Consider the following 21,890-nt stretch of genomic DNA (forward strand, 5'->3'; position numbering starts at 1 on the left):
TAGTGCAGCTCATCCACATGACAAAACGGTATACTCACAAGTCCCACCTCATAAATGTACAGCGGGTGTTGTCCAATCACAATACGCAGCTACAAGAATTAACCAATGAAGACGAAGCATTTCCGAGGTTTTCCGCTTTCCCCGAAGTTCTTGACAGATCCGACTTCAGATTGAGAGAATTCAAGATGGCTGCTACAGGTAAGAGTTTAACTTGTATCCTATTTGTATAACAACGCTGTCAAGAAATCAGATTTTGCTTTTATCGTGACGCATGTTTAGACAAAGCGGTATCTTGCTGTTTTACGCATGTCAATTAAAAAAATAAGGGTAGCTTGTTTTAGGAAGGTACCAGAAGTAGGCAACAAGCTGACGCGGTGGTAACCCTCCCCCCCCTCCACACCCCCAGTTGGCTAACATTAGCTGGCTAAGAGTAGGCAGCATAAAAGCACAGTAAAGCTAGTTACTGTGTTAGCCAGATAATCTCCTCTCCCAGTCCAGTCAGCATTTAGCCAGCTAGCTCCCACAGTGTCAAACCCACCTGAGGGGAATTTACGAAAGCTTTGATAACTCTGCGACGTTAGCATTATGTTGACATCATGTAATTTCTCACCTTCTTGCCACTGTGCTAACGTTACCAATAAAAGTAGTTGGCTAGTTAGCGTAAATCGTTTAAGTGGCTACCCGAGAGAAACATGGCCTCCCAAAATTCGAAATGTCATATTGCACAGCAGGCAAATCCCTTGCTAAGCTAACTGGCTAACGTCAGCTAGCTTTAGCATCACTCGAGTAGTAAGCTAGTTGGCTGTTTTGCAACTTTCACCATCAGCTTCATTTCAGCATTACTTTTCAGAGCTTGAATTACGTTAACTCAGTATTATAGCTGTTTGATCAGATAGGCAATTCTTGACGTAACTTGAATATCGTTGACGTTTGACTGTGCCGCTGAATTTCACGGGTGAAAGTTAACGATAACACCCGGTACATGCTAGTCTGTTGTAAATTGTTGCCTGTCATAATTAAACACTGAAATAATTGTGTTCCTTCCCACGGACGAAGATGTAAGCTATACCTCGTGAGAATGAAGGCTAGTGTCTGTTGGGTGTATCGAGTTGCACAGTATCTTCAGTAACGTTATGAAGTCACTTTTTGAAGTGCCTGCCGTCCAGCAGACTAATTTCAGTGATTCTTGTTATTCAAGAGATGTAGCTATCTCTGCTCAGCTGTCAGCATGTTTAGCTTTTGGAACCCCCGTTCATTACATACAATGGCAATGTGAGAGAGTAGAGATGCGTCCCTCACCACATCAGTGTATTTTTCCTTGATAATTCAATAGTCATTAAACGCTATTGTCTGTCAGTAATCAGTGTCGTAATTTTTCAACATCATTTGTGTTGATGTATGAGTTAGCATTTGCTGAAAGTTTGATTTTATTGACCCCATGGGGAAAATCTTGATGCACATCATCACACAGTACAACATTACAGCAATGACAGGCAAAAGAACTTGTAGATAAGACTTGTAGTTCCTCCAGTGAGTCACCCTGTTATGGTCCTGTGAGTACCAGCCTTTTTTGCCCTGGGTGTTCTGATTCGTGCCCTTTTCATGATATTGATAGATTGTACAGCTTTGTGCTGTATAGGATTTTCACAATTTTCAAAAACCTCAGTCTCACATGACTTTCAACACCTAGGCCATTTTTAGATTATCGACTATTTATTTGTAGAAACAACACCTCATATTGGTGTTGGTGATCAAATGTATATAATAAAACACTCAATTTAAACTTGTAATAGCGCAAAATGTGAAGGAAAACCTAGTTCTTTATAGTTTTTCAGTTGCATCACAGGTCCCCATGCACAGATAATGGAAAATTAATGGTTTCATTCTGTAGTTTGGAATCCAAAGTAACTACACCAGTCTGATTTAACTTTTTTGTGGGGGGTTCAATAGGCAAAGTGAACCATAACCCATGGTGACAGGCTAAGGATTTTGTAATGACTGGAAAAATGTGGATCCCCCTTCAAATCAAATTACTCATGAGAGGATATTGGTATGTCATTAATGAAAACCATGATCAATTTATCCTATTTTTATTAGCCTAACCCTAACTTCCCAAAATTGAATACTCTCTTTGATCAATTTACCACTGAAAAGGTGTTTAGTTAAATTACGTCTTAGAAATCCACCATAAAAACATCCACTGTCAACCCATGGTATCAGCATGATTTCTACAGTCAAAAATTAGATCCACTTTATTTCCACAAGAGAGGTGTATTGTTTCCAAACTGAAATATGTCCATGTTGTTGCAGGTTCGAAGTAAAGGGCTAACTCTTTTGGATCCCACGGTGCATGAAGCTCTCCTGAGGTTGTGGTGTCTAATTCCTGCATCCCACAGCTCCTCCAATCTCTCATCATGTCCTCCACCTCCTCCTCCTACTCTTCCTCGGGAGAGACTAGTCCGGAGGATGTACCCCGAGGTGGGGGCACGATCCGAGTCTACCTCCCCAATAAACAGAGGACAGTGGTGAGATGATTGTGCTCTATACAAATTTTTACATATAACAAATATGAGTATATACTGTAACCTGATTTTATAGTAGAGATGTAACAATGAACAGAATTTTGCGATATCACAATAGAATGATGTTACCATACTGTCATTGGACCATGTTTAGATGTAATTATTTTGCTTGTAACTTTCAGGGATATGATGCAGAAAAATCAGTATTAATGCATTCTGCTGTCTCTCATTGTGTTGTTCTGTTGGAACAGCAGAGGGAGCGATCACACTGCTTAGGAAGACAGACTCAAACTGTCAGCTTACACAGTAGCCTTGGTAGGGTCTGTTTTGGCAGTGTTTGAGCTGTAGTAATAGTCTGACCTCTTCACACCGACCTCTTCGGCCTATGTCCCGGTCTTATGCAGCTCCTGTCGGGATCACTGGTCCTCTGAAGCCACTCTTTGTTGCAAGCGTGTCTCTCATTTCATTAGGTGGCACAAACAGGCTGCCGTGCCACTGCTCTGTCTAATTTTCAAACATGTACATACACAATACAAATACAGAAGAACAATAGTGTGTGCTTGCAGCATTCACACTAACAAAGAATTTGTGCACATTAGGACATATGTTGTGAATGCCTCCTGCATTCACAACCAATAACCTTCTCCAGTGACATCACCTAGGATCAGCAGCTGTGTTTTGAATGACACCTCACTGTGTCGTCGCAAATAATTTTGTTATGGTGAGAACAGTAATATACCATTATCTGAGAAATAAATGATCTGTACATTGGACTCAAGGTCTAGCCTGTGGGAGCTTCTGTCACAAATGAATCATATGAAGTGTCTCTGTTAACTCAATGTGCAGCTGTCACTTTGAATCTGCCTCCTTGTTACCTGTGTGTACCTAGCCAGTGGATGTCAGGTCAAAGGCTCACATGCTCAAATACAGTTTCCTGTTCTCAGGTGAATGTTCGACAAGGACAGACTGTGCACGAGAGTCTAGATAAAGCACTTAAAGTGAGAGGTCTAAGCCAAGAGTGCTGTGCTGTATTTCGCCTTCTGGAAGGGTAAGATTGTATTATTGTCTGCATGAATGTCCTCCTACACAATAGAAACAATGGGTTGCATTTCTTAATGCCTACAGAAAAGATAAAGAGACGACATGGACTAATTATCATAAGTCTCAGATCAATGTATTATACATTGCAGTTTGTAGATATATTTGTGAAATATTGAGACTAATCTAAGAGTACTGTGGTGCAAAACTGAAGTTATTTATACATGCTGAGAAATACAGGACCTACTAATAGACATTATGTTTGTCATGTGTGCTTTAAACATCATGCGCTAAACTGTATATTACTGCATAATTATGACAAAAGAACATTAAGAGATTAAACATTAAAGCCAACAAAATAACCTCAGATTTAGAATTGTATGGGTTTTAAAAGTGGTATGTACAATTTAATTTTTTATTTTTTTAAAAATGAATAAGTAAAATGTATTACATTTTTCACTTACTCACATCTTTTCCCTCCAGTCGCAAGAGACTGACAGATTGGGACACAGACATCACCCCTCTGGTTGGAGAGGAGCTCTTAGTTGAGGTCCTGGATGATATTCCCCTCACCATGCACAACTTTGTAAGTGGCTATCAAACACACCTACCGTGTTTACAGGTTTATGGCTTCATGAAATAACCCATATTAACATTATACTATCCTGGAACTACCTTATATTTGGATTCTTAATTGTTGTTTGCATAAATCTAGAGCTGCACAGTCAATTAAAACATTATGACCTCAATATACAAATGAATTGAGCTTTTTTTGATAAAGGGAAAATGTGTGACAAAACAACATTATAAAGAATTACTGTAATGGTGCAAAGATCTCCTGGCCTACAAATCTTGTTCACCAGATGTAAGAAAATGTGTTGTTTAGTACGGATCCAACAAATGTTACTTCATCAGTTTTTCAGTGAAAATGGCAATTGTGACGCAAAAACGAAATTGGAATAACTTTGCTATCATTTCTGTCACAGACAATCACCATATATTTCTTCTTTTTTAGTTTTTGTGGCCATATCTCGAGCTATACATAAAGAGTGGTATTGCTGCTGTAGAGTGAGCATTTTGCGATCTCTTTATCTTTGCAGGTACGGAAAACCTTCTTCAAGCTGGCCTACTGTGATTTTTGCCACAAGTTTCTTTTTAATGGCTTCAGATGTCAGACATGTGGCTACAAATTTCACCAGCACTGCAGTAGCAAGGTCCCTACTGTGTGCGTGGACATGGATACAGTGAGCAAACGGTGAGTTGAATAAATGTTCAGGATAATGCAGTAAAGCTCTTAAGTTTGTTAGTGGGTGTAAGCACTTGGTGACAGTATACAAGATAAAGCTACCAAGGGCTTTTCTGGTCATATGATGCTAACAATGGCTAGACTTATTGTCCAACTTGCTGCTGTCTGCTAGGCATACCTACCACCCCTACCATTGATGTGATGCAAAGGGAAAGCTGAATTTCCCACTAAACTTTTATTTTTTCTTGACATACATGGGTTCAAAAAAACCTGTTATACCTACTTTAATCTTGGTGCAGATTCCCATCCCAGCTTTTTCAGGAACATTAAGCCACATTTCATTGTCTTCTCCAGTTTTAGCATTTTCACTAGCCTCATTCACACTGCTGTTTGGATGCAGGGACTCTGCGCCAATTCTCCGCCTCTGTGTGAATGAGGCAGCGAGTGTTTGAAATTTCATTCCGGCACTAATATGCCTCTGGAGGTAGTATCAGAGATGCAGCACTGGTGAAAAGAACCAGTGTGAATGGATAAGCCGGCTGCATGTGTCGAGGGCGTGTCGTTCTGACAGTCTGAAAACTACACAGGTCCTTCACTCTACTAATTAAAGAGAAATGTCCCACAAAGCAACATTACATAACCAAAGAACAGTAACGTAATAACAGTAACTGTCTTTGGCAAACAGCACCTGCCTCCGGCAAAAAACTTTAACTCACTGCGACGGTCATCCCTCCAGACCGAGACTTCAATGAACCTTCCCCCATAAAACAGCCTTTCTCCCTGTGAGTGACAAAGTCAGACAGGTCCTGTTTACTGATGGAGATTATGTAACTATGTTATTTAAAGCAAAAAACTTAAATTATAACAGCATCCATATGATTGTAAACTGTCCGCTGGTTTTAGATTAACAGGAGGGTACAGGGGAAACACCTTTAAAAAACACATCCGTCATCATCTTGACTTGTACCATCACACCTCTTAAGGAGCCGCTGTGCCAGCTTCCTGTGTGAATTTCACAGCAGTTCGTCATTCAGGCGGAGATGCTTCACTTTGTGTGAATGACCAACAGCGGAGAATTGGCGAACTGCTGCTGCGGCGATAATGCAGTGTCTCTGTGTGTAAGGGGCCACTGTCTTGGCTTTTTTGTTTGTCATGCCAGAATCATTTTTGTCACTGAAAGAGAGGCTGTTGATTAACGCTGAGGTTCGTTTTTTCCAGTTTTTCAGAAAGGCAACAACACTAATCACTGAATTGTTAAGTTGATGTGTTGTTTCTGATGTGCATTTCTTTTATGAAATTATTATCTGAGCTACATCTTTGAATCAGAGAGCCTGCGTTAATGGAGCAGAAATTTCATATAATCAGAGGTGCTCTAACATGAATTATAATTTGTGTTCCTTTTGACTACCACTTAGTTTCATTATGTCTCTTTGGTCCCTTTCACTATGTTTTGTTCAGGTGTGATCCTAATCCCTGCTCAGATGAGTATCCACAGATATTATTGCCAGAGAACTCCCCATCACAGAGCAACCTAGCCTTAACCCCAGAGCCTGCAGGGTAAGCGCCCAGACTAAAAGCATATTCAGATTAAATAGTATCAGTATAAACTAAATCAGTGAAACTGATATTCAAATACATATTGTGACTATTTTACTATTGTACTTTATACTCAGGATGGACCTCCTGTCCCCAACTTCGGCCTTTCGCTTCCCCATGCCAGGTGGAGATGGCCAGTCTCTACAGAGGCATCGCTCCACCTCCACTCCAAATGTTCATATGGTCAGCACAGTGGGTCCTGCTGGTGCCAGCATTATAGAGGTCAGTGTTGGCTGCTTGGTCCATGTTTTGATAGGTTGCTACTGTTACAAGGATCCAATTGTACATAGTCGTTTGACTGTTCAAATGAACAGGTAAACTATGTTAACTATTGCCTGTAAAACCAAAATCCCGCCTGGTGGCAAGAAAAGAAATTCCAGAATACTGCATGCACCTCTAACGTTCAGCTTTGAATAGCTTTTTGAGTTATGAAAAAAACACTGACTTCAATATCCTTACTAACCTGTGTATTAAGTTATCAAATTTGAATTGATGTGAACTGTGTCTCTTCTCCTTTTTAGGAAGCGCTAAAATTCAACAACACAATTGGTACGTTTTAGATTTTTTTTCTCTCACATTTCCTTCCTCTGTTGCAGAATGTGTCTTTATTTGCAGGGTCCAAAATTAGCACTTCCCAAATGCGGGTAAAATTATTGATGGTTGGTTGCTTAAATAGGCCTGCTTCATGACTAAATACAACACATAGGTTTATTGATTATGTTTTTTATTATGTTTTACATCTGATCTACACAATGATGGCAGTATGCAACAAAAGTCCAACAGCTGTGTCACAATTGATTATGGAGCCTTGCTGTCCACTGTTGCTACCATTATCTAACTAGCTCCATATTTTCCTTCTGTGAAGAATTCAGGAGGACAGCTTAGTAACATTGAATGAGTGGGAATTTCCCCCTTTTTTTAAATCTGGAAGTCCAGAAATTAAATTGCAGAATGCAGTCCTGATTAGCAGGTAGCAATCAACTTAAACAGGTTTTAATGCTCCTATGCATTGTCCTGATTGCAAAAATGTCACTCAAAGAGCCTACAGCCTGAAGTTGACATGGAAAACTATCAGTTACTTTCAGAAAAAGTAATACAATTGTTGCAAGTAAAGCACCGGTTTGACCGAAAATCCCTTTAAGGAGATGTTCACTGGCACTGAAAAAAGGGTAATGGGCTGATACAGAGGGACAAATTGAGCTCCTCTATGGCCTTAAAGTAGCCCCAATCCTGTCAGGGAGCTGAGTCTGCACTAATGGACCCTGGTCCCTGGAAATGTGGTGTCATTCTCCTTTTTGAAATAATCTCAGATCCTGTCTTCCCATTCCTGCAGGTCCTGAGCCCTCACCAAAGCCCTCCACAAGCCCACCTTCTTCTCTCGGGTCTCCAGGGAGGAGACCACCCAAGTCTCCCTCAGAGCACAAGGAGCGCAAGCCCTCTTCGTCTGATGACAAAAAGAAAGTGGTATGTGGTCTTTAACCTCCTTCACAGGCCACTGGTTGTTCAGACAAATGATTAGAGAGTTAATAGTAACAGCAAACCCCTTGAATGTTGGTTAAGTAAAAATTCTTGGTACTTATGGTGCGCGTTAGTAGTTCAAAACATTAATTCCATGTGTTGTTTCAGCACCGAGGGGGCTACAGAGATTCAAGTTACTACTGGGAGGTCCATTCAAGAGAAGTCAACATTCAGAAGAGGATAGGTGCTGGCTCCTTTGGAACAGTCTTCAAGGGCAAGTGGCACGGAGATGTGGCAATCAAGATCCTTAAAGTCACAGAGCCAACACCAGAGCAGTTACAGGCCTTCAAAAATGAAATGCAGGTCTTGAGGTGAGAATGTTGTCTGTGTTTTACTGAAGTGCAAGTCTTTGAACAGGGCACTGACAGCAGCAGTTCTTTTTGTCTAACAAAGCTAAACATGTTTGCACTCGTCATCAATAGCTGACAATACTGATGCAACTTCTTTTGTAATCAGTAAAAATATTGAAAGGAAAAAAAGACTGTCAATTGTATTATAATTTGGTGTGCACCAGTTATAATGATTTAATAACCAGACCTTCATTTTAATCGGATTGAGGATGAAAATGGAATTTCTAACACTATTACCATTTTTCTTCTCTGCAGGAAGACCCGGCATGTCAACATCCTGCTGTTCATGGGCTACATGACTAAGCCCAACTTTGCCATCATCACACAGTGGTGTGAAGGCAGCAGCTTGTATCGCCATCTGCACGTCACAGAAACCAAGTTTGACACAATGCGTCGAATTGATGTGGCCAGACAGACAGCACAGGGCATGGAGTAAGACTAGCTGCTAAATATCATTTCACCCTCACCACTTACCATTTAGCCATGAATCTGTTCAAATATTGTTTAAATTGTTCCAAAGGGTTCCAGCACAGTGTGAACGAGTATGGAATTTAATTACAGTAATTAGCAGACTGTTTTTCATGGCAATTGGATGATGGATGTTGTTGATATATGGCTATCGCTGTATGTGGCAGAGTCTTAACTTGCATTAGTAGATTCCTGTCCATTCAGTCATGTTTGTTTTTAATGCGGTGTTTCCTGGAAGATAGGTCACAGCACTAGATGTTGGAATACTGCACTTGTGCACTGAAAAATGCCTGTCTTTAACTGTGGTCAGAGTGGTGAGCCCCCGCCCCATTCTTGCTTGGTAACAACTGAGCCTTTCAAGGATGCCCCATCCATACCCAGTCATTTTCATCATCCTATCACATGTCAAGAATGAACATGTTAACCAGTCAAATTCCACTGCCTTTGTCCAACTGGTTTGAAATGGGTTTCTGGCATCAAATTCAGAATGAGTGTTAAATCACAAGACAAGTGAACCTGAATGAATGAATCCTAAAGAGAAGTCTGGAAAAGTATTTTTAAAAAATAAATAAAATGGAAAATGTGTTTTAGTTATGGTCTGAAAGGTAAAAAGTAGGAATTGATAGTGTCAGACATTGTACAGGAGGCACTCATGTAGTAATGGTAAAAGTTAAAGACTGGCAACTGTAAGAAGCTTTCCCTACAAAGATGAAATCAATGATATTGACTTTTTTTTCTCTTTCAGTTATCTTCATGCAAAGAACATAATTCATCGAGATCTGAAATCAAACAGTATCCTTGTTTTGTCTGGTGATATATTCGAATTATGTTGTTATTTGTATATGAGTTTTGTTCTTAGACTGCTGTCAACCAGACTAATGACTACAATGGCAAATTTGAACACCAATGTCTGCAGCTAGCAGACAGGATTTTCTGCAAATAACCGTTAATTAGCAGACATGTATAGAATAGTCAAAGTATTTGGTCAGGAATGACCTTTGTCTCTGTGCTCTGTGGTACATCGGCTTTGAAAACAGTAACTTATAGGTAGTATAAGACACATTGCCCTGTTTTTACATAGGTAACTAAAACCATGTTCATGTACAGTATTTGTTGTGATATTTCTTGAGCTCTGCTGCAAGATATTTTTCTCCATGAGGGCTGGACTGTAAAGATCGGTGACTTTGGTTTAGCCACAGTGAAGTCTCGTTGGAGCGGCTCTCAACAGGTAGAACAGCCCAGTGGATCCATTCTCTGGATGGTAAGCTTCTCTTTTTTATCACATATGATTGCTTTGATTCAATGAAGACACATCCAGTAAAATGACTGGGATTATTAGAAAACTATTCCATAAAGGAAGAGGTGGCTAAAAAATCTAGCATTGACCGAATGTAAATGGCAGAACAACTGCAAGGGAAGTAGAGTTTTGTTGAAGTTCATCTTCAAGCAAGCTATCAGTTGCTAGCAGTTGCAAGCATTTATTTTATCTAGTGATGGGATCATCACCTTTGCAAGACAAACATTAAGCAGGCCACATGTATGTGAACACTTATTGTGCGTTTAGACGTTACAATGTGATGTTAGGAGCAGAGAAGCGGTCACCAGGAACAAACTAGACCAGCGGTCAGCCACCAGCAAACGCACACAAAACTCTGGTGAATAAAATAAGTCTGCTCAGTGTGTTTTACTCAAAAACTCTGCCCCTGTTCAGCATCTTGTACAGCAATGGCCCTATGGATCTAACAGAGGCTGCTCTTGCTGCTTGACTTCAACGTTGATAATAATAATATTTGATGCTGTTAACTTTATAAAATAAAAAAGGCAGCAGATCACTTGACTGTATTTCCAATTGTGTATATTGGATTATTGGATTTCAACAGATTAAGGACACCAGTGAATGGATCTGCATGTATCTTGTGGTTTTGTCTGTCTCTCAGAATAATTCTCTTTGTATGTTTAATGATCTGATGTGACATGATCTACCTTACTACATAAATTTCATATCCATACATGCAGCTGATTACTAGTTGTTGGCAGATGCACTCAACATCCAGAACTTAAAAAAACTCTATTTGATATTGTGCAGGCTATCCTTGCGCAGCCAAAACAGCTCTGACCTGTCTAGGCACGGTCAAAAGACCTCTGAGGGTGTCCTGTGATGTCTGGCAGCAGGATGGTTTGTGGTGAATCCTTTGGGTCCTGTATGTTTGGGGATGGAGCCTCCTCTTGTTGTGGCACATTCCACAGATAGCTGATCAGTGTATATGTCTGTTACATTTGAGACATAAAGGCTAAATTAGAATAACCAGTCGTGTATTATTTATTGTTGGATTTTTGATGGTCATTACACCAAGAAGTTTATGAATTAGATTAAAATTGATTATAAATGATTCATGCTTATTCTCGTCTTTTTGTTCTTTTCAATTAATCCTTAGGCTCCCGAGGTGATCCGCATGCAGGACAGCAACCCATATACATTCCAGTCTGATGTATATGGCTATGGAGTAGTACTGTTCGAGCTGATGTCAGGGACCCTGCCTTACTCCAATATCAACAACAGAGATCAGGTTACATGAAACTACTCATCTTTATGTTTACACAACACTGACACAGTCTCATTTGATTATTCCAATTTGTCTTTTGCGCATGATGAAGTGTCTTCACGTTTATCCTCACTGGTGTTTATACCAGTTGAAAATTGCTAGTAGTCTATTTGGGTTGCATGCTTCTAACAGTCTGCACCACATACTAGGCATCAATTGCCACAAGGTGCTATAAGTGGCACAGGAGCAGATTTCTCAACCACCACTGCAAAGACCTGTATTTACTTAGGAATAGTGCTACTGCACTTCCAGCCTGGTTGTGTGTCCCACTTAATGCTAGTGGCAGGGGGTAACCATGTCCCTGCATTTGACATGTTGTGATATGTTGTGATACTAACCCCAAGATTAGAGGCTGATTGCGGCCATCCTAGACAGTACTTGCAGTCTAGATGTGAAACACGACACATGTTAGAATCATCCATCTGCTCCAGTCAATATTTCAAATAAAACTAGAGCTGTAATCGGGCCTTAAAGGTTAAGCCTGACAGGCCTGAGCCCAACAGAATTCGGCCTAAGCCCGACAAGTGCATTTTGATTGATGGCTTTTTAAAAGCCCGAACCCATTTACAGCCCGACTTTATTCAAATTTGCGCGCATCTTTTGCCTTTTGTCAAGAATGAGTCATTTCTACATTTTTTAAACCTCATTTATTCATGAGTAATGTAGGCTATAGGACACTTGGAAGTTGGAACAAAGAAATGAAATAAGTCCTCTGTAACATCGTAACATCTCAGCACTCTAAATAGGCTTAGGCATACATCCAGCCTATAAATAGGCCTACAGGCCTATAAAAATGTGTCTTTAAATTAAATCAAGATAAATTCTAAATTAAGATAGGTATTTGGCAATAACGAAATTAAGATGAAGGCTCCGCAGGATTTGCTTCGCCACTTTTCTCCAAAATCTGGTCTCATTGCGACGGTGAACAGCAGCTGAAATTTAATAAAAGAATAATGCCAACATAAGCCTATATACTCTCTCTAAATTATGCATTTAAGACTCAATTAATATTTAGTTATAATTTGAAAAACCTTTACTCACCAAGATTAGGCTACATGTTTTTGTGGAGGAAGATTATTGAATCCACTGTAGATGGCTTCAGCGTGGTCCTGCGCTCACTGGTGGTGCGTCCAACGGCACTGAACACCCTTTCACTGCTGCTGCTGCTGGCCGGGGTGCACAGTACTGATCTGGCTAATTTTGCAATTTTTGGGCAAGGATGGTTTGTTGGTCTTCCACCAGCCAAGTATATCCATTTGATTTTCCATGACAGCTGTTTCAGTGTAGCGAGTGACTTCGTCATCTTACCAGTCAGCTTGCATTAGATTTTCCTACTCCTCAAAATTGGTCCTTTTTGCCGGTGGGGTGGGTTCGACTCCAGAGAACTCTGGGTCTCGAATCTCCACATCTGGTGCACCTGCAGCCATGGCTTGCAGAAGAATCCGGGCATGAGCATGTACGGCATTCCTGTTCTCAGCTGGCTATGTTTTGGCCAGAGGAATGTTGTGATCTTGTGGAGGTCCTATATTATCACTTTACGCACGAACCAGTCTTTGTGCCGTTTACGCACGACAGCTTTCTGGGGGGAGTCCAGGGCGTTGGGCTGACAGTGGCGTTTCAGTTTCTCACACCGATTAATTGTTGGATACTCGTCTCCCTCAAGTTCCCGCTGTGCTTCATAGAATGGCTTCAGAAAGTCTATTAAAAGGCCCAGTGTGTCCAGTGCTATTTTTTCAATGCGCACGCTCTCCCCTCGTGCCTCCAGCTTTTCATGAAGCTCATGATAGATGGCCTGTATAGAAGTCAGTATGAGCTACACCGTACTGAACCAAATGTCTCCCATTTGCAGCATTGTTTTTGACAGTTGTGCAGCCAGCCTTGACTGTTTAACATACGTAATGATTTAGCAGCAGAAATGGTATCTCCTATGTCCGGAGCACCGTCGGCTTTGGATAACTCGGCAATGTCGAGTCCATGACACAGTACCGTGTTAATGACATGGTCAGTACAGTCCAATCTCTGGCATGGTCGCAGAGCTAATTTAGTATTTGCCCCCTCATTGGTCACCCATACAATTTTGCTGAGGGAGGAAGCATCAAGGCTAAACTTTGTCACCAATACATTCAGTATCTCCCGTCTGATATTTTCTCCCGTCTTTGTCTCTTCCAAAGGGAACATTGTAGTTGTCAGGGTTTTATTCACCACTTCCATATCCTCAGTTATGAAATGGCGTGTGATTTTAAAATAACTCATTTTCTGATAATCCTCTGTCCTCATGTCTGTGGTCATTGCAGCTGTACCATCCTTTAACACAGTCTTAAGTGTCTGTACTAAAGCTTCCCTCTTTTCTTCTGCCATGTCAGTGTACCTCTTTGCAATAGTCACATGGCAGGGAATAACAGAGTTTGCGGGAACCCTCCCATATGCTGCCCCGACATTAATTAGTTCTTGAGCCAGCTCTTCAAACCCCTCGCCATTTACAATATTAAAAGGCCTAATGTCTTTACAGCAAAAGCTGACACACTTCTCCGTCATCGTTTGTTTCACCTTTGTAGGGATGGGTTTGGATACTGTAACAAACGATGTGATTATAGGTTGATCCTGGGCACTGGCAGGTATTGAACAGCTTCCAGCAACATGCCTTGTCAGTGATGAATTCCCTGATGTTTTGCTGTCGCACTACAACAGAATGCCACATTTTTTGCATTTCACATAACCCACTGTCCCATTATTATTATTATTATTATTATTATTATTATTATTATTATTATTATTATTATTATTATTATTATTATTATTACGTACATGATCAAAACTTTTCCACACCTCAGACTTAGTTTTCTTAGCCAGTGCAACCAAAATGTGATCACCAGCAGCCAGTCTCCCTTTCACCTCCTCAGCATCCATATGCGCTTTTTTTCTTGCACTAATCAAAATGCATCATCTGACCGCTCATTTACCGTGCAAGCCGGAGCCCGGCCCGACCTGACCCACTGGGTCCTGTTGGGTCCCGTTAGGTTCAGGCAAGTATCTTCAGCTCTAAATAAAACACCCTTTGTAGCCTCAGGCTTTACAGCATAACGACATAATCAAAACAGACAAAATATGAAACCTTTTGACTAAGTAGCCTAATCGTCTATAGTAGAATCACAGGGGAAAAAAATATATATATATATATTAGTCTCAGCATCACACACGCACGGTCATAATTTGGTGCCAGGTGGAGTCGGTGCATAACTGTTGCGAAAGAGGATTAATCGACTGGCTGTTTTAGTTTCAATTTCATCTTCCATACATCATCAATATTTAGAGCAGATTTTATTGTGGCTTTGGTCATTGCTGTTTTTTATGAGATATTTCCTCTTGAAATAAAGTCTAGAGCAATCGGAAATGTTTACCTGTTTATGACTCATCCTCTGGAAACCTTGAAAGTCTGTACCAAATGTCATAGCAGTCATCCAATGGTTGTGGAAGTTATTCACTCACTTCAGTGCCTCACTAACTGACCAACAGATGGGCACATTACATTATATTGTGGCTGTATCATATCTCCTGCTGACTTTTAAAACCTGATGCTGAAAATCTTTCATCTTGTTTTTTACTCTGGCTTAATGGCAGTTCCCGTACACTAAGCTCACTGACTGATTTCAGTAACTGTGCCCTTTTTGTCTCTTTCTCAGATAATCTTCATGGTAGGACGCGGTTACTTGTCTCCAGACCTCAGTAAGCTGTATAGTACCTCACCCAAGTCAATGAAAAGGCTGATCATTGACTGCCTGAAATTCAAACGTGATGAGAGGCCCCTGTTTCCACAGGTGAGGAACATATTTGTTACACATGAGCCAGAATTCATTCTACAAAATTACAGTTACAAACCAAATGCTGACTCTTTAGACGACCTTCAGCGTTTCTTGTGCTGTTAGTGGCCAACACTGGGGAGAGTGAGGCGAGGGGTACTTCATCAGTTGCAATCACTATCGCAACCACTAGATGCCACTCACACTGGACATTTAATTCAGGCTGTCCATTTGTGGTATGCAATGCTGTGTGCCTTTTGCCATTTTACTTTATGGTGTAGTATGTCGACACTATGTTCCATCTGTCATATATCTTTAAAAAGTTGCAGAAATGCAACAATATTACAGATGTACTTGTAATAAGAAATGTATTGTTAAGGCTGATTATGTCGTCATATAAACGATCAGCACATATACTCTCATCTGTAAACAGGAAAAACAAGCAGGTGGCTTCAGGGTGACGACCACATGAATAGTAACACTGTATTTGAATGTTGTTAACAGCTGTCTTTGAATTTGGTTTTTCCTTCACCAGATCCTAGTAGCCATTGAGCAGGTTCAAGACCTGCTGCCAAAAATTGAACGGAGTCGTTCAGAGCCGTCGCTTCATCGGGCCGTCCATGCAGAGGACCTGAACCCCCTCCTGTTCCACACCACCAGGCTGATGCCCCTTTAATCTCCCCACAGCACTGGGCAGATGGGCCGACACCCTGTGCAAACCCACAGCAGTTCGTGCCTCAGAGAGGCTAGAGGCGGACTGTCCCGACAGACTGCCACCCTAAACTCAGTTTCCACCCTGCAGTGCCCTGGAGCTACAGCACTTGGTGCAAGAATCTGTATATGCAAAAAGAACCTTAACACATAATTTAGTCTTTTCCGTTAAACAAGTGATAAAGATCTGCTAATTAGGAGAAATAATTGTCTGCTGTAATTAATATGTTAAAATGCCTCTGCTCAGTCCTTGAGAAAGACAGAAAAGCCATCAAACTGGTTGTGAACCATTCGATACTTTGATCTATGAGGAGGAATCTTGTGTTGTTTTGAGAAAAAGTAAAAATAGACGTGTTTTGCACATCTAAACTGTGTTGCCAATTTTCAGTGGTAAAATAGTCTTCATCAGATGTTTAAGCAGCACTGTGATCATAGCAAAAATGTTCAGTTCATTAGCCATAATGCTAGAGCTGCTGGTTCAAGGCCACGTGATCAGCTTAGTTTAGTTTGTCCCCCTGCAGTCAAATACAATGTAAATTTTACCAGCGATCAGAGGTGTCAAAGTATTGATTTAAAGAAAATGGAGTTCCTGTTTTGTAAAAGATATGCCATTTTGTCTCGATGGAAGCTCCAGTGTTTACTGCTTTGCCACTTCAGACACTGAATTTGAGCCAAGAAAAAAAATGAAAATAGTTACTTTGGTGAAAGTCTATCTCGGGAACTTCAGAAAAATGTCTTAAATTTGGATAGATGTCAAGGAGGCACTCCATTGTCATTCCAATCAACAAGTTAACCATGGAACCCCATTGTAGCAACAGACTCAGAAAGTCTGGACTGTGAACACCTACCCCAGCAGGTCCTGGAAATATTGGCCATAGATCCAAATGTTTAAAGAATCCTCGCTGTACTGTGGTAGAGGTATGAATCTTGATTCAGTTATTCCTCTGCTGAAAACATTATTGTTTGGGAACAACACAACAAACCAAGTTCAAACGGTCTTGACAAATTTCTTTTCAAGTCCCTAAAAAAAAAAGAAAAATGGACAGAAGTAATAACCCATCTTAAGACACTTTTAATTCCTGAAACAAATTAAATTAAGGTTACCTTTACTGTTATTGCGCTTACTCCACTAGGATTCTCTCAGCTTGTTGTTAAATTCAGACTGAGAACAGGATTAAATTGTTGGGACCAACATATTTTCAGTGTACACAGAATACAATTTCTATTATTGAATTTGTCACCCTGATATTTAACTCCCATAAAACATGAGTTAATCACCATTTTTACCCCCAGCAACAATAATAGCATGTAGAAAACTATTTTGTAGCAAGAGAGTTTGCATAAGGGGCTCTGAATAGACAGTTTAGTATTGATTGATCCTGCAACTATGTTACCTGCTACACCTCAATACTGTGTAAAATTAGTGCTCATCATGCAATGCTCTCTGCAGAGCACACTGAAAAATAATTTTGAAAAAGAACTCCCAAGGCTTTTTACACCATTTATTCTTATCCGAAAGTCATCATGCTCTAGACTGCATGATTGCAGATAAGATTCCTTTTTACAAATGTTCTCTTCTTGAATTCAGTTGTTTTTAGACTAATTAGGAATTGACAGACCATTAGTAATTTGCAGTCTTAATGTAAAGATTAGTTGTGTTGCTGCTGCAAGATAGTGAGTTGTCTGTCTAGTTTGTTTTTATAGCCCTCAGAGATCAGACATATTGGGACTGGAGTCCACTGACACAGCACACAGCCTGAGCTAGTCTTAAGAATGTATTCTTAATGCTTTCAAATGCTGCACCATGGATTAGCCACTGGTCAATATTTCACAGATATACCCTCAGACTTAAACCATTACTGTAGCTGTTGATGATGTATTAAGACAGTGGGCAACTTGGTCAGTTAGTCAGTTGGTTTCCGTCACACAATAGGAGGTGTGACAAGTGATTTGTGTTCTGCAGATACTTAAGAGTTGAGCGTGCTTCAAATGAACCAGGTTGTAAGACATGTAGTCAGACCACAGCTTAAGGTGACCTGTGTTAAACTGTTTTTAATGGCCTCCGGCAGGATGATAAACCTGCTGTTATAGCTGCCAGTCTTGAAACACAAACTGCGTCCTGAGTCGTACAATTCAGCGTGGTGGTGCACCATTTAGGGCTGTCTTCTGAAGGCATACATGTGGTTACACGTTACACTCACAGTGTGAGGAATGAAATGAAGCCCTTGAAAGTGAAATTCAAATGCTGCTTATTTTCACTTGGCAACAAACTGGCTGAAGTGTGCATGACTGTCCAATTTGTCTGTTTGAGAAAATAAAACCCACAGATGGTCTGGCTAACCCGCTGGTCCCACTGTTCAAACAGGAGTGCAGGTGCAGTATGTGAGTGGATACATTTTTCATCTGAAGCATAATGAGGCCTTACAATATAATAAAAGCAAACATGTTTTGTCAGTCATCCCATTGTTCATATACATTGAGCTAGCTGGCTAGTTGAGTAGCAGTACTGTATTGGTGTTAAGAGTAATGCAATCGTTCTCAAACTGTTTCTCAAATCGTTTTTCGAGACATGTCGTTGTTGTGGAGTGGCAACGCAGACAGCTACCCTGTCTTCAGTACAGTGTGCATTGACTGAATGAACAATGTGCCCAGTGTTTCTTGGTCAAGACTGTTTGTCTGCTCACTGCTCTGGAGAAGAATGAATGAACCGAACAGTGACTTGTTGATCATGTTGCTCACAGTGTGATCTCTGGGTTAAGCCTGTAACTAGTCGTCGTGGTTGTTTCGTGACTGAAGTGGTAAATGGACTCAGTTAGGCAGACACAAATGGAAGTGTCAGGATTGTGTTCGACCACCCCAGGCAACACTCATTGCTCAGGTGTGCACCACTTCATAATGCGGTACGTTTCATAGCAATTTATTTGAACAATAGCTAAAACAGGCTGCCTTACCTAACTTTTAGATTTGGTCAAATTAAAATCTACAGCTGTGTAAAGACTTTCCTAAGTAGTGACTGCAGATCAGGAGTTCACATCTTGAACATCATGAATTATAAACCTATTCAAAGAAATGATTAAAAAAAGCTTTACACCAATGTGAAACAATCAAAAGTGTAGGTGATGGAGGGACTTCATGTTGGTGCCTCCTTTACTTGAACCATGCATGAGGCTGCTGTTGCTCTGCATCCTGTGTTATCCGTGACACTTGTGTGAAATACAGTTTATCTTACAAGCCTTTCTCTCTTTAGAGCCTCGACAAGCAATGTAAAGGATTTCATAGGTCATCACATGAGCAAAAGTCTACTCTATGTCCTTCGATTTGTTTCTTTTAGAAATTGAGATGACTGAAGCTAAAATACTAATTTGATCATGAAGTTTTTAATCAGACCATTGACACTGTACCATGTTCAAAGTATCGGCAGGGAATCGCTTTAAGTGCTTTGAATAAAAGGTTCCCATCATTTTCACCTGGAAGCTAGTGAGTTCAGTCTCCCAAATGGAAATGGTTAATTCTGAGAAAACAAACAATACCTGAAGATAATACATTTGTTAAATTGACAGGGATGCAGTGGCTCCTGATAGTGATTCAAGTGTCACATCTATCCCAATACAATACTTTTCATGTATGATGCACCTGAGTTATTGATCACTAAACATTCTTACTCTTAAAACCATAAGTGATAAGTGATTCCCCCCCCCAATGAAACGATCACGTGAAATGGGACAATATTCTGTCCTCATTTCAAACAGAAATCTGCTTTAGTTTGAACTAATAGAAATAATCTTAAGTTTCAAAGTCATTGTCTTTTTTGTAACACATTCCCTCCTTGTAAAAAAAAAAAAAAAAGTTAGGAAGGCCAAAATAAATGACAGTAAACCTGCATGTAACTGCCAGAATGAAGATACTTGGACTGCTGAAGCCTCATCATGTTTGCTTTAAGCACAGGCTGCATTTTTGCACAGGAGGACAACTTTGGATTCTGTTGAATTTCTTACTGTTTGAAACATCACATCACAGCCACTATGGAGAGGAAGACTGACTACAGCAGTCACAGAGTCTTTCGTTTGGCATGTGAGAATTGTATGAAGAGACAAAAAGTCTCACCCTATCCTTAAAATCACTGGTGTCAACTATTACTCTGCCTGTCCCATTCAAACAACGGACTGCAGGCTCATGCACAGCAAGAAGTGCCACCTGTTTTGGCTTGATTGTTGGGTGGAATCAGTCTGTCTCAGCTCTTCAGGCTTTTAACCAGAGCCCTTACACTGGTATGTGTTTTTCTTTTTTGTTGTTTTTTCACAGCCTTGTGACAGCTGGGGTTTTTTTGGGGGGGGGGGGGGATTTAAAAGTAACAACTAAAGTAGCTATTCAGTTTTGCTCTTTGGAATTAATTAATACATTGATAATTGATATAATTGTTAATCTGGAAATTATTAGCTTTATGATACTAATACTAGTGGATTTTGCTGTCACACTTTAAGTGTAAATGGACCAGCAGCAGCTGTGAGGGTGATGTTTCAGGTGGTGTTTGGTGTTCTGTAAACTGGCATTGCTTCTCTTTATACTGTATGTGATGTGACTGAGCAGCAGGCAGAACAGATGTTAACATTTGTGTCAGTCATGAATGATTGACAGCAGATCATACATTTAAACCTTTATGTTTTAATGTGGCGAAAACAGGGGCTGGATACCCTAATTTGCTCATTCCAGTTATATGGGTGGATTGTGGTCATGGGGACATTGGTTTTTACAAGCAGGGCTATGGGTGGGGATTTGTGAACCAGGGTTGGGAAAGACTTGGTTCCGTCTTTCTCTTATTTATTGATTGATTGTCTTTGCAGATGTTCTCATCTGCGGCCATGGCTCTTTGGTGAAATGTTTACGGAGAGAGGTCGCTCTTTGCAACATTCACGTCATCACTCTTTCTAACAAGAATGTTCTTTCAGCATGGTACTGTCTGCTCCTTAATGATTCTGATACCGTCTCCTGCAGGGGCATTTGTGATGGCTTTTTCTTTTAAACATCTTGAGCACAAACTAGGTATCAAACTTTTTAGCAACATTTTGTTCCCAAGTTTTCACTACGATAGCATTTGTTAATGTCAACACTTCAAAATACTGTAAACATAGGTTGTTGTATGATGGGGATATGTGCCATATATAATATAATATAATATATAATATAATATAATATAATATATGTATAATATGCAAGTAATTGAATGGCTTGCTGAATGAAACAACCCCATCTTTTTAATGAGCTGCTTTTATAACCATTCAGCAATAGCAAGGACAGAATGTCTCGAATTTCTCTGAGGCGAGATCAGGAGTGCTTACCAGGTTTTCTGTAAATCAATGTCAGAAGCGCATTCCTTCTCAGAGAGGCTCACTGTAGTGGTGGACTCTTTATTTTCATGTACAGACAGGGGATTGAATCATTATGAGTCAGTTTTGTGTTGGCATGGTGTCTCCCAAAGTAGACAGTGTTCATCTGGTATCTAAAGGAGGAGGGAACAAGTACCAAAGTTACTGGAGATCCCTGTTAAAATGGACCCTGAATGGCTTCATGACACATTCGAGAGAATATGCGGCCTGCACCAGAGGGGGATAGCCAGACTTACAACAACTATTTGTTTCAGAGAAGACGCGGATGAGAGCTGTATCAGAGGTTTTTTTTCTTTTCATATCTCTAGGTTTGCAATACATGTGTTTATAGTTTCTGAGGTGTCAGGGGTGTTCAGTTTGAAATAAATGGTATATTCTGCTGTGTACAGTTACATCTTTTTTAAATGACAAAAATTGTACTTGTTTCTATTTTTGTGTGGTTCCAAATGAACAAAATTATTAAAGTGTAAAGGAGATCTTAGTATTTTTTTAGTTGTGTTTTTTTTTTTTTTGTCTTAAAATATTGATGCAGGATTTATTCTTTAAATAAATTTAATCTGTGTTACAAGCTTTTGTCAACTTTTTGTATGATCTTCTCTGTTTCACTCAAAGTGTGGCATTTAGGATATTGCTTTAAAAAGTGGAAGTCTTAAACAT

General features: G+C 40.2%; 1 protein-coding gene across 1 annotated transcript; it reads left to right on the forward strand.

The window, feature by feature from the left end:
* Positions 1-96: 96 nt before the first annotated feature.
* On the forward strand, positions 97-21,714 carry araf (A-Raf proto-oncogene, serine/threonine kinase). The gene is made up of 16 exons (XM_037098707.1): positions 97-198; positions 2,311-2,525; positions 3,467-3,570; positions 4,044-4,146; positions 4,661-4,815; positions 6,265-6,363; positions 6,480-6,624; positions 6,924-6,951; positions 7,736-7,866; positions 8,029-8,231; positions 8,526-8,702; positions 9,484-9,530; positions 9,881-9,999; positions 11,174-11,305; positions 15,022-15,156; positions 15,674-21,714. The coding sequence occupies exons 2-16, from the start codon at positions 2,415-2,417 to the stop codon at positions 15,812-15,814; spliced, it is 1,830 nt and encodes a 609-aa protein (XP_036954602.1). The 5' UTR covers positions 97-198; positions 2,311-2,414; the 3' UTR covers positions 15,815-21,714.
* Positions 21,715-21,890: the final 176 nt, after the last annotated feature.

The sequence above is a fragment of the Acanthopagrus latus genome, chromosome 5 (assembly GCF_904848185.1).
Source record: "Acanthopagrus latus isolate v.2019 chromosome 5, fAcaLat1.1, whole genome shotgun sequence".
Lineage (NCBI taxonomy): Eukaryota > Metazoa > Chordata > Actinopteri > Spariformes > Sparidae > Acanthopagrus > Acanthopagrus latus.